At 35.5% G+C, this 17,643-nt stretch overlaps 1 protein-coding gene across 2 annotated transcripts in view; it reads right to left on the reverse strand.

The window, feature by feature from the left end:
• The window catches only part of LOC136031235 (kinesin-like protein kif7), an 84,013-nt gene that overhangs the window by 8,007 nt on the left and 58,363 nt on the right, over window positions 1-17,643 (reverse strand). For both annotated transcript variants that reach the window (XM_065710639.1, XM_065710638.1), the window contains exons 12-17: window positions 15,230-15,378; window positions 13,544-13,967; window positions 12,358-12,628; window positions 8,648-8,822; window positions 5,508-5,696; window positions 278-445 (exon numbers count right to left, since the gene is read on the reverse strand). In XM_065710639.1, the coding sequence (XP_065566711.1) occupies window positions 278-445; window positions 5,508-5,696; window positions 8,648-8,822; window positions 12,358-12,628; window positions 13,544-13,967; window positions 15,230-15,378 (1,376 nt within the window). The remainder of the gene's footprint in view (window positions 1-277; window positions 446-5,507; window positions 5,697-8,647; window positions 8,823-12,357; window positions 12,629-13,543; window positions 13,968-15,229; window positions 15,379-17,643) is intronic.

The following is a 17,643-nucleotide window of genomic DNA, read 5'->3' on the forward strand; positions in this document are numbered from 1 at the left end:
CATAGCATTAGTCACTTCAACTTACGCATCTGGTGTACCATAAAACGATAGGAACTGCACTAAGCATTTCTATTAGCTGAACCAAGTGCTTGTTGATAATGTACCAAAGTCAGGACTAAAGTGGCCTGACGGTTAAAAAATGTCTTAATTATTAATCTATTAGTCAAATTTGGTAAAACAAATTCATCTCCTCTTTAAGTCTTTGGGTTTTTGAATAAGAGATTACATACAACTAGTGCTGAGCATGTCTATAACCAGCAAAAAAAAATATAATTACCAAATGTCTAACTTCGTCTAATTGTTGTTTGCACACCATGAGTGAGTCTCTTGCCTTTCTAAGCTTTCTGATTTCATATCTCAGCTCATCTTGTCCCACGCGTTCGGAGTCGCCATTATCTGTCTGCACTGACTTTGTCAAAGACATATGTGACGACTTCTCACATTCCTGATCAATAAAAAGACTATTAAGCTAGGTTCCAGTTGAGGTCAAAATTCGTATCGGAACATTGGTTGGTCATTTGTGCTCAGCAAAATGCACCGTCTTCTATCAGAAGAAACCGCATAAAAAACAACAAAAGGTTCTTGGCAACGTTTAATAGCTACTAATAAATTTGGCTTTACACCTTCTACAAAGAAGAAGAACCATAAGAAAACAGAAAAAGAAAAAAGAAGAAGCAGAAAACAAAAACAAGTTAAAAATTTACTCCTGATCTCCCTGTAAATCTCATATATTGAAAAGACGAAATAAAATAGAGATTTGCAAAAGAGCATTTGATTGTTTACAAAATATAGGATTAGTGTGATTTTCCCAGGTAAAGATTCGGGATTATAGGATTTGGTAACACAAAGCGTAAACCTGAAATTATTATCCAAAACCCTAAATTGCAGATGAAAAAAAAAGTTAAGAGAATAAGAGAGAGTCTGCATAGAGAAAGTTATAGTGAACAATGCAAGCCATCATAACAAACTGCAACTCTAAGGATCATAGACAAAAAAGTTTACTCGATAGTATAAAACTATTAGGAAAAAACGTTCCAGTCACCTCTGCTCAAAATTAATTGAGAATGTAATTTATTCAAAATAATACTAGTTGTATTGCGGGAGTAAAACTTGGTTCTGAGTATTTTTCCCAATACCAGCGATTTCAGCATACCGGGAAAATGTGGCAAATAATAATAATAATAATAATTTATTTATCACTTACTTCACAAAACAGAGGTTAAGTGGAGTAAAATACAAAAGAAAAACAGCAAAAGTAATACAAAAGAAACAAATTTAATCACATACAGAAAAAAGACGGATAAGGCGATGAAAACATCCTAGCCTATAAAACTCTTCAATAGCTAGCTTCGCAGATAATTTTTCGAAAGCACCAGTAATATCTGTCGCACAATACTTTTTAACCAGTTTTGTATTCCGGTAAGAACGAGGTAGATATAAAAGAAATTTGCAGTACCGGTAATAAGTTTAGCCTCTGGAAATTTTACAGAAAACAAAGAACCTCAGGACAGATTGGTTACTGTAACGTCGCGTTTTGGCAAGCTAAGCAAAATTAATACCTTCAACTAAAAAGAATGGAATGTTACATTGTGGTAAACAATGTAAGAGATGAAAAAAGTTTCATAATCTATGCAGGATATGAATATGTGAAGTTGTCCACCAAGCTTTTGGTTTGCCAAGCTGAAGGAAAAAAATGGTATTTGCTTAGCTGGACCCTGGTAAGGAGCGATTTACGACTAGATATTCAGGTTGTCGCACTTACCCAAAGGAATATTCAGAAATTAGTCTAAACGAACGACCTAAATGTAACTGGCTTCACGTAATTTTGTAGAAAGAAAACCTGATCAGTTTAGATTTTGTTGATAGACATACTATCCCAGTTTCTTAGTTTACCCCCATTTTTGGGGATAGTGCCACAATTAATCTTTATTTAACACCTTCCTTTAAATCTTCTTCAACAAATTCTATCATGTCATAAATCCGTATTTATTCGGTTATCGTTTTTTTTCCTTACTCATTGACTCCATATGCCTGCAGTAAATCTTCTTCGAATATCAGCTAATTTTGAATTATCTCTCCGTTAAAGCATTTAAGTCCACTAAAGACACAACCGTCATGCTAGCTATGCTAAAAGATGATTTTTCTCGGTTTTCAACCTAGGAAGCTCTAAATATCCTGTCAAGGGCATTAGACCACGACAAATCGATTGTTTGTCTCAGAATTCGTATTTTCTAGAACTTTGGCCCTTTTTGGGTAAAGATTGATGTGCCGCCCTTTGATGCGGTTTGTTTCACTACTAAAGTCAACAGATATTTTTAATTCCATACAAATAAGCTCACTTTCAGTATTCTACAACTAGCGGTTTCAATACGATTGCCCCTAAAAAAAAAAAAAAAACAAAAAAAAAACAAATATCATAAAAATACAATCAAAGGAAAAATGTGATTTTCCTTGATGTTTGATCTGGGCGAGGGGTTAAGTACTTGTGCTAATGTGTGTGCCTTTTATTCATTTTCAATAGAGTTAGAGTGAAAAAACTAGTTTCTTGACAATGAAGAGTTTATAGTAATAAAGAATGCTACAAGTGAGTAATTTTCCTGCAGGGATGCTATTCCAGGTGGCGACAGATCTTCGGACGAAGCTGATTTCTAGTTATTCCAGGTGGGGTACCCTGTTCAAGGATGGTCCTGCTGGAGTGTTTTTTGACAAGTTGTATTGAAAGCTTTGCTCTTTCAGCATGTCCTTCAGTAACTCCACTGACGCCGCATAATACTTGCATTTACAAAAGACTTGCACGGTTGCCACGTCAAAACGATGTTGGATCGATTGCAGCTGGTTAGTTTCAGGGATTCTATAAGAAACTGCATGAGCTGTTTGATTTTGAGCAAGTTAGAGCAGAGCAATGTGGCTTTTTGGAGCATCAGCAAAAAGAGTGTATACATGTTCCATGACAGGTCTGATCAACCACGTGAACAGAGGTAAGATGGACTCGTCATGGAGGAGGTTTTTCACTTTAGGACAACTCCGAGCTTCCTGGAGCAAGAGGATCTTACTTTGCTGATATGTTCAGCCTGCACTAGATCTGAAGAACAAGAAGGCTTGAGCATAGTTTATCCAATCCTTTTTTTACCGCTCATTTGAAGATAACTTCAGAATGAGCCTTCATATTTTGCTCCTTCAAAATAAGGAAGTCTTTTGCTGTTGACACACTGAAGCTGTCAAGCTATGCATCTGCCCCAATCGGAATTTTTAAAATTCAGCCTGAAATTTTTTATGGGGTTCACTGTGACCTTGGTCGTTTGCTATCGTTTACAATATCCTTGCCGTCGTATCATCAGCAACGAAGAGAGGTTTTATTGTAAGGTTATTACATAGGTCGTTGATGAACATTAGGAAAACAATAGGTTCAAGGATAATTTCTTAGGATACTACTGATAACACTAGATTTTCTTTTGAGATGAAACTGCCAAGAACAACTCGGAATGAACGTTGACAGAGAAAGTCACTGAACAATTCAATTAGCCAATCCTCCAAACGCGAATTTTAGCTTTTGAAACAGAAAAATCTTTTTGAGTAGGCACTTTGACAAAAACATGAAGTTTATATACATATGTTTGTAGACACGTAAGATTTGAGCTATTAGCCAACGGTGGCTGGCACTAAGCAGTAACTAAGGATGTATCGTTGAATTGAAAGCCCGTGATACATCGTGACCAGCCATATTATTTTCTTCCACGTCTAACAGAACATTTGCAATAACTCGGTGAATATGTTCACGGCTGTAGTTTTTTTTTTAAAGCCAAACTGATTGTCTGGCATAGAACAAACTCGGGTAATCTCATCAATAATTAATAGCTCTAATAATTTACATAATACTGGTGAAAAAGTTAAAGGTCGGTACAAACTACACTTATTTTTATCTTTTCCTTTTTGAAGCACAGGGCTCACAACACAAGCACAAAAAATATGAGGAACTAACCCACTATTGAATATTATCTGGAACAGTACTCCCAGATGTTGTAAGAGATTTAAATGTCCATGTACTAGATGCATGCCACACAACTGGTCAATTCCACATGGATATTTCCTTTTAAGTTTCACAATACATTGACTAATTTTTCTTAGGTTTATCATGAACCCTGGACAAGATTCATATTCCCCCAAGGCCATATCCAGCGCTGAGGAAAATTCATCTTATAAAAAAATGTCAGGGGGTGAGAACTCGCTTGTGTAATATTTGACCGATTCACGTTCAGAGGGTGAGGTATGATCATTTGACTCACATTCGGTATTAATTTTGCCAATGAACTACTATGTCTCATTAGGGTTTCTTAACAGTCTATCACTATATTTTTTAACCATATCACTATAACATCTGCCTTATGTTTACTAAGGATCTTAGAAAAATCACGCTTAGTATAGAATCTAACGTCGTAAACAACACCAAACCGAGGTCTGCCACAATCGTTCCAAATACGATATCAAAATTTAGAAGTTTCACATCCTCGTACAAGCTCGGGGTTTAGAGACCATCTAGGAACTTCAGATGCATCGCGTGATTTACGTTTAGGTACAGCAGTAGCTTTTGTGCATCGCATGGTGTGGGTAAGCTCAGGACAGCACATGTTTAACAGAATCTGTTTTTCACTAGGTAATATGTCTGCATTCTGCTGAAGGAGCTAGAACAGCCTTTTAATTCTCGTCAAAATACTGTCAAGAACATTTGAGCTTGAAGTTAAGTCAATTTTGTTCCATTCACACTTAGAATACCACTTTCTTTTACTTGGGGACCTATTCTCAGCATGCGTCACTTCGAATGGGCAGGTAATGGGAAAACGATCAGAAACTGATACGCCGGAGTCAACGTGACAATTACCGAGCGCTTTTATATTATTAGAGCAGAGAAAGAAATCCAAAGAGCTAGTAGAGCCTGAATTATGGACATTGGTAAAGGAGCAATCGTTCAAAACAGGTTGCGGATCAGCAAAAGCGGATAAAAGGATTTGAATCCTTGAATTGGCATTATCGTTCAGATCACAATTAAAGGCTCCAACAACGATCACCTGATCATGCTTATCTAGACATTCCCTGGCAGAGCGCACTATTTTGGCGCATGCAACAGTAAATCGCTGTTCTGAGGCAAGATCACGGTAGTCGGTTGGAAGATAGACGAAGAACACATAAGAATCCCCAATTTTCACAGCTATATAATGTTCATCTTCACCAACCAACTGGGTGGCTGGGCGAGAGTTGGCATGAATGGCAACCCCGCCTGACGCTCTCCCTCTTCCAGAAGGGATAGCAGGTACAGCAAGTAGTTGGATGTAGGAAAAACCGGAGGATTATTTTTCTCGTGCTTAGTGTCCTTATAATAGTAGAATATCAAATTGAAATTTATTTGACCTTGAATAAAACCCTGGTCTTCCGAAATATTAAAAAAAAAGAAAACCTAAATTAAAGAAGTCGGATTTTTTAATGCGCAAGAAAGTAAATAAAGTGCCATATACCTTCTTATCTTGAGTAAGGATGCTAATCGCCTTATTTCTATCTGGATCTTCTTTTGATAGTGAATTGCTCAATTGATTTGTGCCAGAGAAAACAGAGTTCCTTCCTCCATCAGACTCTGTCACAGAGCGAAAGGGACTAGGAGTCTCTAATGTATTTCCAGGTACACGGCTCCCACGTAGACGAAAAACCTACCCAAACGAAATACTTTGAAAAAGGTAAAAATATTTTAGATGAGATGACATCAGGAAAATATGAAAAAGTTTTAAATCAAAATTTACTCGTAAATTTCGCCGAAAAGTCATTAGTGAAAAAATTTAAAAGATTACAAAAATCAATAACATATCGAAGGCATAAAAAGTGTACCAATAGTTAAAAAAAAGTCAAACATATCAACAACAACATAAAACGAATAAGCAACGGAAGTGGTAGAGAACACGAAAGTATTCAAACTATTTGGATGGCTTGTTCTTCTTTTCAGTCATATAGGAACAAATGTTTTTATTAGCTCCGTTTTTAGCTTGTTTTTTTCGGATAAATTCAATTTTAACAGAATCCTCTCAGGAATAACTTGCGAGATCACGGTGGCTAATCACGCAAAATGAAAATGGCGACAAAGAAAAAAGCGAAAAAAAAGTCACAGCCAGCGAAAAGGGGAAAATACAATGCAAATATGTTAGTCGAAACCTCCTCTCAACCGTCCTCAGAGCAGAAATAAGAATAAAAAATAAAGGTAAGAATCGAAAGCACAATAAAAAAAGACAAACCCCAAAAACAAACAGTACGATAAAAGAGGCACTTTCTAAGCAACGGTGAATGGGTGACATCGGATGTTGAACTGCGATTCAGACTTTCAATTGAGATTTAACTTGAACGTTAATCACCAACCAGACATGGTTTTATCAGAAATCCTATTAGGCTACGATATACGAATTTGTATTAAAAAACAAAAAAAAAAACTCAGGATTGGATACAAAATGTTCAAATAAATGGAGACCAGATAAGTTTCTTCAGTATCTCTATTAATAGTGACTTTTTGTGCATATATATTTTTGATTTAAGCTTCCTTGCTCAAAGCTTGCATGACATTTTTAAGAAGGGAGATGTCGTGAAATAAAATAATCTGTTCTGAGTTATCATAGACGTGTTGAGAGCGAAAGCTGAATAAAAATTGTGGTCCTTAGGTATAACTTCATGGCTTTGTCGATTCAAGATTTGTGTTTCAATAACCTCTCTCTTAGTTATTAGTAGGTCCTTCCAATAAAGGAAAAACCACAAAGCTGAGACTTCAATAAGTACTACTACACACAACCGGACTGATTTATTGCTTATCTCAGTTAAGGTTTTTTTTTATACTTCCAATTTGTCCCTTCATTACAGATTTATGGTTAAAGTAGTGAAAGTTTTGTTATGGCCCGCTATAGGAATGCTTTCAGTGGGAAACAGTGGTGCTGATCCTCTATTTCTGCTTTCTTTAACCTTCTGTCTACAATGGATTCTGGCAAATTGATGGATTTTTCATTTCACAACAAAAACATCTTTGAAATACTCCAGTTACGGGACTAAGCAAGTTTTAAAACTTATTCTTTGCACCCGATTAAATAAGGATATTACCACTCCTATTCTTACACAAGGAGAAGAGAGCAAACACCTATTGTTATATGTAAGTTGGAAAACTACGTAAACGGAAAACTCAAGACTAGGAGACTTTGGAAAGTTACAACGTCAAAAAGATAGATTAGGATTGTCTTCCAGATCTTAGGTGAACTGAAGATCAGAATATAGAGTTTCAAGATGTATCAAGATAATGTTAATAGACATTCCACGAAGAATTAACTTCATCCATAAACCAAGTCGCGAAGTGCTGATTCAGAGGAAAGATTTCAAAGTGGAGGTTTCAACAGATTCGATGGAAAGAAGTAGCCAACAATGGTGAAAGGCTAGTTGACCCGTTAGCCATTAGTACCATTAGTAGACCCGCAGTTTGGGTGAAAAATTGGCCATTGATTCTGAAATATAAGGAAGTAATATTGCACAAATGGAGCAGACACATATCGTTGCGATGTCTAACATTTTGCAGTTCATTTGGTTGAAACTATTTTTTTAGTTTTCCCTAAAAAGCGAGTTCACATTTTCTAATATCACAAAAGACATGCCTGTAAATAGCATCAAAACTAGCCAAAATCATGTCTTTTTTTTATTTCAATGTCTTTTAATTTTTAAATACGAAATTTTAAATACGGAATTTGCGTCGACATAACGATGGAAATTTGCTTTGACACAAATGGTCAAAATGTGAAAAAAATAGTGAAAATGTTCCAAATCTTATTTCTTTACGGCATTCTAATGGAAAAATAGCTAAATTCTAGTTTAAAGTGTACACAGAAAAAAAATACACGAGCCTTTATTTAGATCCCAGTATTTTAATTTTTAAGTTTTTTTCTTCATTCAAAAGCTTTCCTTATTGTCAAGAACTTCTTGACATGTTCTAAGTTTTGTATTGATAAGCCCGTGTTTTATATAACAAGACAGTTAGCTAAGTTGGCCAGTCTCTACCTCGATGGCGTTATAATAGGAGAAAGCCATTGCAAGGGACAAAGGGCCACATTTACTGACCGCAGTGCTTAAATCGAGTAGAGGGAGGCACAAACAAGCAGGCCTGTTGCTAGCAACAGTCGACCGTATACCTCTTTTAGTTTTAAGCAGTCAGGATAACAATCGATTTACTAATTTTATCCTTTCCAGTACACGCCGGGGGAAATACTTTGTTGACCCAGTGCTTTTGTTGTTTCGGCTTCAAGACACTGGATTCCTGGCAACGATTCGACCCGGCTTCAAAGGGCCGCGAAGCGGATATTTTTGGATAGTTAATAATAACCGAAGTTGTTCTTCTAGTTCTTTGGTTTTACTATAAGAAGAATCAACAAGGCTTTTTCGGTTTTTTATGTAGTTTTTTTTTCTTTCTCAATATAATTTTTCTAGCTCCATTATTGCTTTTTGTGTCTTTTGTAACGGAAAACAAAAATATTGATCAATTCATTCATGTTCTGCGAACTTAACGAGCTACTACTTAAATGAAAAGCAAAATGTTATATGAGCTACCAGCCGTCTCAGTTAATAAAGGAATCGAGTTTTTTTTTACCTCATTGATTGATTGCTGGGCTTCAAGCATTTTCGAAAGCTCCCTTATTTTTTTATTTTCATTGAGCAACTCTAATTCAAGCTTCTTCTTTTTCTCTCCCTCTATTTCAAATTGGCTGTGCAAATCTTCTTCTTTCTCTTTAAGAACTGATACACTTCTTCTTAGATCTTCTATTCTACATGGAAAACAATATACGTAAAGATACACATACAAAGATACAAGGACAAATCCCATGGCAATACATTTCCATGCAGAAGGAATTATCTGGGCACAAACTCTTTAGAACTTAGCTGGAAAAAAACTGGAAGAAAAATTTCAACTTAAAGCGATAATTTTCTTCGTTTGTTAATGTTAAAGTCAGAGTCATGGCTTTCAGAAAATAAACAATCTATCATAACGAAGACCTATAATTACGGTAAATTTTATGATGCAAAACTTAAGCGCAAGTGCAACTAAGTGCAAGCTTTTATCTATAAGGGCAAAGTTTAGTACAAACTATTAGCTGCAAGGGCACATTATTTTGTAAAGCCTTCCCTGTCATTCAATTGAAGCAGACCATAGCAAACAGGCTCAATAGCGAACCATACACATTCATTTAGTCAACGAAAAAACATTTATAAAAACTTTATTGATTCTCAGAATTTTAAAGGGATGGCCAATAATATAACTGACTAATGCTAAATATCAGTGTCCTAAAACTCATAAATATATTAATCAACGCAACACACATAAGTTAATTCCAATCTTAAAAATTTTCCATATAGGCTGTGAAATTTGTTGTATTATTTTTTATCATAAATTAAATGCTGATTTCCACATGATTTCCTTCCTGGCGTCAGATTAATTCAAAAGTTTTCAAACAAACTCAAATTCTATTTTAAGACAGACTTTTATTTTAAATGATAACTAAACATTTAAACATAAAATTCAAGGTGGTGGTATGGCTGAATTATAGATTCCTGAAAGCAGAGAAAATAAGGAACAAGTGCATACCCAAATTAAAGACGATTGAAAAATGAACCGACAGGTTTGCCCAAATAGTATTTTTTTCAGAACCCAGCTGAGACTGAGCTAAGAGAAGAAAGTTCTTGAATAGAGTGGGAGCAAAGCCTAAACCTCTTAAGAGTGAGGCGAAGGAGTAGAAGGAGTAGCTTTGTTGGCCTCAAATGGTTAGGTGCTGAAAGTGGTTGTCAGTAGCAGTATAGTGATGTTATTCATGAACTAATAGCGGGAAACCAACAACTTAATAATGCGAAGCCTAATTGTCCGTGATCGTCAATGAGAACACAATTAAGATAGCACAGAAATTTGTTAAAAGAAATGACTTGTCAAAATAAAGATGAACACATAATGAATACTGATTAAATAAAGCTTTGTGACAACAATTATCCTGAAGTCACGCAATATTAAATATATCTACATTAATAAATACCAAAAAAAAAGTATTTTCTAAAACGAATGTTACAATGCTTTATTAAATTGAATTATAACATGAGAAAATATTTTCATAGATAGTAAAACAACAAAAAGGGTATTTTTATGCACTATAAAACCAAAAGGAAGTGGCAGTTTTAGTGGCGGGATTTAGGTGATACTTGCCCCGGGCGCAAAGATTGTGGGGCATACACTTTCAAAAGGATACCCTAACGGCTATAATGATTAAATATTTTTAAAATTTAAATTCATTAAAACAAAGTAGAGGACGCAGTTGGCAAGCAAATTGAAGCCAAGATTTTCATTTTTCCTATGTTTTCATCACCATTCCCTGAGAATAAAAGTAAGTAGCAATAAAAGTGAAATATTAGGAAGATATTGATCCTTTTCAGTTGTTCTAGGAACTCCAAGACATGAAGAAAATAATTCAACACCGACTTATTTCCTTAAAAAAAACCTATATACGTGTTAGAATTAATTGCACAATGCGGATATGAAGGGGTCTGCGCAAACGTAAGAGTTGCCAATCAAATATTATTTGGAATTGCAATGTTAGTGTCCAGTAATAAGCGGTCATTTATTTTAGACCTTTGATCCTCCAGAGCCAGGAATGGTGCATGGGGCGTCTAAAAAACCTCGCCATTCAGGCATGGAGCTAAGCTGTAGCCCTAACGTCCTCCCACTGTGGTTAAAGAGACATCTTCCCTGTATTCAGATCTTGTTCATACTACCGTCATAAGGTGTGTTTTGGGCGACCTCTATTGCGCCTCCCCTTCAAGGCAAAACTCATAAAATGTACATGGGAGTCGATCCTCTGGCATACGAAGGACGTGGCCAAGGTACGTCAATCTCCTGCGCTTCAAAAGGTCAGTAAGTAATGATTGGCCAGTTTTCTGGAAACTCCAATATTCTTGACCTTTTCCTGCCATGATGTGTTTAGTATTCTTCTAAGGCACAAGTTTTCAAAGTCTAGGACACGTTTCTCCAATTTGACATTTAGTTTACAGCATTCCACTTGCACACAAGAGAATGCACATCACATTGCTACTCCTGAGGCAGAGCTTCAAGCTCAACCTATTTCCAACTGCACCAGAATGGTTTCAACTTATTAATAGCCAATATAGCTTATCCAATCCTCCTCTTGATTTCATTGCAATTTCACCATTATAATCAATCCAAATCCCGAGGTACATCATTGACCTGTTCAATTGCTTTACATCTGCACTTTAGTGTCAGCAGAGTCAGATATAGCCATGCTCTTTGTCTTATCGACATACTGTTAGTTCCACTTTTTCAGCCTTTTCATCTATAGCGTCGAGTAGCAGCTGCAATCACTGTTTCGCTTCTTCAAGAAGAACAACACGTCAGAGAAGTCCAGGTGAGAGATCTGTCTGATGCAAAACTTCACTTCAGTCTAAAGAATGCGTTAGATTATACTCCATAGCAATAACAAACAGGAATGGGGATAAGACAAATCCCTGTTTGACACCAGACATTATCTTGGAGAAAGGCTATCCCCATTTTCTGTGGGCGCACAACATTCAATGTCTTCAAAGAGCACGATTTTCATTTATTCCAGGCGACCATTAAGAGAACAGTCCAAATAGTTATGCAGACTCGGAGGAATGTCTTGAACATCTCTGTCGTGATTCCATTGCCTCCAGATGCACGTAGTTTTTCAGCTTTTTCACAAGTGTCATCACTTCTTTGGTACTGGGGGGGGGGAGGGTTACAACTTATATTAATTAGTATAAAAGTTCATACCGACTATGGGCCAGGAGCAACTGAATGATTTAGCGTTAATGAGCGTAGAACATGACGAATTAGAACCGATCTATTGGAACGAGATAATTCATAGTTTTGCAGAGGCTAAAATAAGAAAAGCCATGTTTAAATAAGTTGGAAATTTTGTTAATAAAGGAAAATTTTGTCAAAATTTGGCCTGGAAATTTGGGAGACAGGGGGGGGGGAGCGTTAATCAAAATTTTTCCCGGGGTGCGAGGGAGGCCAGAACCGCTACTGCCAAAAGGTATTTATTTATATTGCCCCCCTCTCTTTATGTAAAGCCTTGCATAGGACAATCAGGATTTTTCACCACCATCAAAACAAAATTTTCCTTGTTTTTGAAGTACTTTACTCTTTTTGTTCAGAGAGTTATAGAAGACCGTCTAACTAAGATGGAATATCCATAATCCCAATATCCATTATTTGTTACGTAAATAAAGAAAAAGAAACAATAATAATTACTAAAGAAAGATAATAAAGTGAAGTCAAACCTTCCAGGATCTCTTTCCGTTAAACTTCTTAAGTTCTGAAGATCAGCCAATCGCTTTTGGTCCTCTTGGATCTTCTGGAGGAGCTTCTTCACTTTCTTCTCAACCTCTTCAACAGTTTCTTCTTCTCCCTCACTTCCTTTTTCAAGCTCTTCCCAGAGCTTCAGCTTTTGCTGTTCTTTTTCTGCCCTTTCTTTATATTCAGCAATATGCTGCTCCAGTCTTTCTATTCGTCTCTCAAATTTTTTCTGAGCAATATCAGACTGCTCCTCCGCTAAAAGCAGATTGTCAAAAGCCACAAGTTAATATTCTAGTAAGTCTGGAATTATAGTCCCATAATAAAAATTCACATAAAAACTTAACTATGCACAAAGATAGCAGTCAAAAAACAGAACCTCGCAACCTATATTTCTTCGACCTTAAGGTTGCTCAGTTATGCAATGTGCAAAATATACTGTGATAATACAAAGATGATACCCTTTTTAAAAACTTCATGATAACACTCTGTTTATACAGATAAGTTTGAAAGACTTTTGCTTTGATTGCAAAGAGTTGAGTGAGTAAATTATACACTCTCCTTAATATTTTGTAGATATCTGTTGATAAATCGTAAAAAAAATACTTGTAGGCAGGCCCATTTTATAGAGAACCAAAGTAAAACAGTTCAAAATAGGGATGAAACCTTTTAATTGACAGTGAACAGATATAAAATTATTTAACTGGATATTTCGAACACATATACAGTGTTTATCATCAATTTTTTTTCGAAGTATCATTTTTTTTCAGAGCTCTCTGAAAGTTTTGGTATACACGACGACGAATAGAGAATCAACTGAGATCGTCTTGCTCAAGAAATTAAGGAGGTCTTACGAGTTGCAAGAACGATCCTCCCAGAAAGCTAGACTTTTGCATCCTGACTTGTTTAGAAGCAAATTAGAATAAATACTTTAGAATAAATACTAAATTATTTGAAAATCTTCAAAACGTCTTTGTTGAACTATTACATCCTGTTTAACTTCTTCGCTAAAAATTCGAAGCCTTATGTAAACAAGTAAATAAGTTCATTCCAAAAAGGGACCTATACTTGTCAGTTATTATGAATAAACAGAAATCTCTGCTTAGGCTGTTTATATAATTTTCTGAGACAAACATCAAACAGAAAACAAATATCTATAGGAAAGGAACTCACCTTTTTCCAGGTCAAAAAGAAGAGCCTCCTTAATCTCTATAGTAGATCTAAGCTCTTTCAACATCCTTTTAACTGCCTTCATATCCCAATTGGTTTGTTTTACTTTTAACTTTTTTGACTCTGTAGAGGCAGACAATTCCCTGACTTCCTGTCGTAACTGACTTTCAACCACACGTCCACGAATTTCTTCATCACTCCCACTTTCTGAACTGCTTCTTCGTCTTTCCGATAAGGTTCTCTGCTTTAAACCACACTGAGAAAAGTTAGTACTTGGCAATGGTTCAGAGGCAGCTAGACTTGTTGTAGGCAGTTGATTACTATTCATTTCACCTATGGAAATAGGACTTGTCGATCGACTGACACGACGTTTTGAGATCAATTCTGGATCTATACTTTTTGAGCCCGAATGATTACTTATACTCCCCTGAAAAATAATTGGATATAATTAAAGTTTATATGTCTCTTATTGAATAATCTTGCAGTTTTTTCTAGGAACAAAAAGAAGAAGAACAGAAAGATTTGGAATATGTCTTACAGTTTTAGTGGTATTCTTCCACCAAATTGAAAAAAATTCAATTCTATGGTAAAAGAAAGAGTTCTTCTCGAAAGCAAAGAATCTATATGTCTTTCCATGTTTGGACATCTTGGTGATGGAGATAAATATATTTTTACTGTCAACTGACATATTAGATGCTTTAAAGTTTTTCAATTTTAGATATATGCTCATGAACATGAAAAAATACTTACCCCCCAAAAAAAAATTAGTAACGTTTACTTTATTTATCCTTTATTATAGTTCACAATTAAGTAACTTATTAATTGGAACACTTAAATTGCTTTAGCAAGTTGTTGCATGCTTTGTGAGCTTCATAAGATGGGACATAACAATAACAAACCAATTTTTAACGGTTGTAATCAATTTACTTTGCAATATATTGTCATTGATACAGACAATTTCAAGATTCCATTTATTACGACTGAAGAGGATTATATGTAATTGAATTGTCAACTGGATTTGAAATTATGAAGAAAAAAAAACAAGAAAAAAAACAAAAACAGAAGAACATTACCTGCCATGCTTTACTATACCGAAGTGGGAAGAAACTGAAATAAAGAAACAAAAACCCTTGTACATAGCGGAATTTTACGAACGTTCATTTATTATTTTATAAAAAAAAACTATTTGCAAATATTTATGATTAGAATTTGTGACTCCAGCACGCATTTAACGTCACTATGACAAGACAACAAATCAAAAATGGAGAGTTGAGGCGTCCTTAAACACAAAGTAGAAACACTTTCAGGCGAATAAATTCTATTTTGAGCTTTTACGGAATAATTAGTTATTTCTGCTATACCAATACTTTTTCTATTGATCTTTGTTTAAATACAGCATTTTCTATCTGGTAGCCTCCTAGCTTAGAAATACAATTCCTCGGAGCTTGTTAAGCAAGAATTTTTGACGGATCATAAATTTCTTCGAACAATATATATGAAGCCCTTCCGTAGGCGGTGAGATTCCTACAAGGTGGCATCTAGCAATACTAAGAGATAAATTCATTGCGCAGTGTTTCGCAACAGATTTTTCTATGTAAGGAATTGTAATTTTTAGATTGAAGAAGAACAGATTGCGTCTAACACATCTAATCCTCAAGTAACTACATTAGCTAATATTCAATACTCTACCTCCAAATCTTCACCAAGTCGTTCTTTTAGCTGCTGGAGTACAAAAGCAGGATCTGAAGCTTCAGACATTTGGCCAACCATACCCTGAAATATACTCTGACGCCTTCTTGGTGGTGGTACTGTGCGATGGACTTGCAAAGTTGTTTCCACTTAAAAGTAAATAAGCTTAAAATAGTATACTAGTCAAAAGTTGGCAATATACCAAAATAATATTCAGTACTTTAAATCACCGCAAATTTTATCTGTCAAGGCCATATTCCTTGCATACGATTCTACTAAGTATTAAAGACAAAATAAATTGCTGCAATCATTGTTCAGTTTCTAGTTATAAGCAAATTAACCAAAAGTTCAAAGAAGTTTAGGAGCACGCTTGATTTAACCTGAAGCAAGGGTTGGGAACCTTTTTAGTGCAAAAGTTGTGCCCAAACCTGATTTGTAACTTTCACACTGAGCAGGTTTCTAACATGGTACGGCGGTAAGACGACAAATTTTTACAGGCTCCCACGGTATATCTTTTTCGGGTGTCACTGAGGAGGTTGATTATTTGTATAAATTAAAATAAAAATAAAATACTTTTACCGTTGAAGCAAACAAACCTCTTATTGGTTCTAGTTGATCATTCATTTTGGTTCTATTTTGTTTTTTTGCATTTGAAATGTTGCATAGCAAATGAAGTCTCTCTTCTTCTAATTTTTTCCACATTTTGGTTTAACTGTACAAAAATCACAAATATTAAAAAAGAATAAAATTTCTTGTTAAGAAAAGTGGTAAAAACGCATGAGAAAACTTCTGGTGGTATTTATAGCGATATTATATTCAAAAACAGAAGGTAGTTTGCCTCAGTGATCAAATTGACAGTGGCAGTTTAACACCTATTGGGAACTATTATGTAGAAATTTACCGTTTCCCAGTCCTACTAACTAAAAAGAAAGTCTATTCCTTCCTAAAGATAGATCAACACGCTCAAAATGGAGTCTTTGGCGACTTCTCAACTTTACCTAAAAGCAAAGCTTTTAGGTAACACAATTTCAATTGTGCCCTTTAGATCACCAGCAGCTCTTAGAAATAGTGAATCAGAAGAAGTCATCGATAACACAAGATCTTTTCAATAAGTAAATTTAAGAGAAAGACTGTTGTAGCTACAAGCTTCAAAACCTAAAGAATCGAATAAAAAGCGATACCGGGGTTTTTCGAATAGTTTCAATAATCTTTTCTGTGAGGCAAAAAAAAAGAAGGTATTTTAGCGTTAAGTTTAAGGAAGTTGAAGGTAAGTCGTTGAAGAATTGACAAATAGCCTTCAGTATTACGGATCAGAGTTCTAATATTTTATCGTCTGAAGTGATAGTAAATGAAGCCAAAGCTGCTGAGGGTTTTAAATATGCAATGAGTTTTAGAATATTTTTTCCATAGGTTCCATAACAACTGAAACAATTTCCCCTTTCCACATGATCCACCTTTTGGATCCATTTTTCTATCCCCTACTGATGTATCGTTGCATCAAAAGAAGATTAAAGCGAAAGAGCCTGAGGAGACCATGTATGCCATCAAAAACAGTTCGAACTAGCGAGCCAAAAATCTTTAATACATTTATCGATCGATGTCGTAATATTCTATCATCTTAATTAATTATTGATCCTGAAAGGGTGAGTTTCCATATCATTGAAAAAAATGCAGGAGTGACATCGGTTCATAAAGATGGTGATAGAAATGATCTTGGTAGTTATCGTTCAATATGAGTTTTGCCAGTTATTTTGCGCCTTGTTGAAAAATCTTTTAGTACTCGGTTAAACTATTTGCTTGAAAACTTTAATTTGTTGAATATCAATGAGCCTGGGTTGGTGGATGCATTGATATTTTTGACTAGCATAATTAATGCTGCTTTAGACAAAGTATTTAAGACTGCTGCAGGGATTCTAGATCTGATAAAGGCTTTTGACATAACTGACCGTGACCTGCTCCTGGAATAAATGTAAGGTGTATGGGCACCGAGGTAAAGCTTTTGAATTTATGCAGAGCTACTTAGAAGCCGTTATCAGTTTGTTGAAACAGCTAGCATACAATCTGAAGTGCGTCCAGTTGTTTGTGGAGTCGAACAGGGATCTGTTCTTGGTCCGCTTCTTTTCCTATTGTTCATTATTGATATCCCTGATTGCATCCCTGATTGTTGTCTTAGTGTTAGTGTTAGTGGTAGGACAAATAAGTCCCAAAATGAAACAGTGTTATTATTTGCTATCGACATTGTAGCTATTAACACTGCAAAGGCAGCAGTGTTATTCCTGACGTTGGTGAAAGATAGCGTTAATAGGTTACATTCTTGATTGAGGGTGAATAGGCTCGAAGGTAAATAGACACATTTTGTCGCGTAACCTAGGCACAATGAGAAATCTTAACACTTTCCCCCTCTATTTGTCCCA

Source organism: Artemia franciscana, chromosome 9 (assembly GCF_032884065.1).
Source record: "Artemia franciscana chromosome 9, ASM3288406v1, whole genome shotgun sequence".
In the NCBI taxonomy this organism is placed as follows: domain Eukaryota; kingdom Metazoa; phylum Arthropoda; class Branchiopoda; order Anostraca; family Artemiidae; genus Artemia; species Artemia franciscana.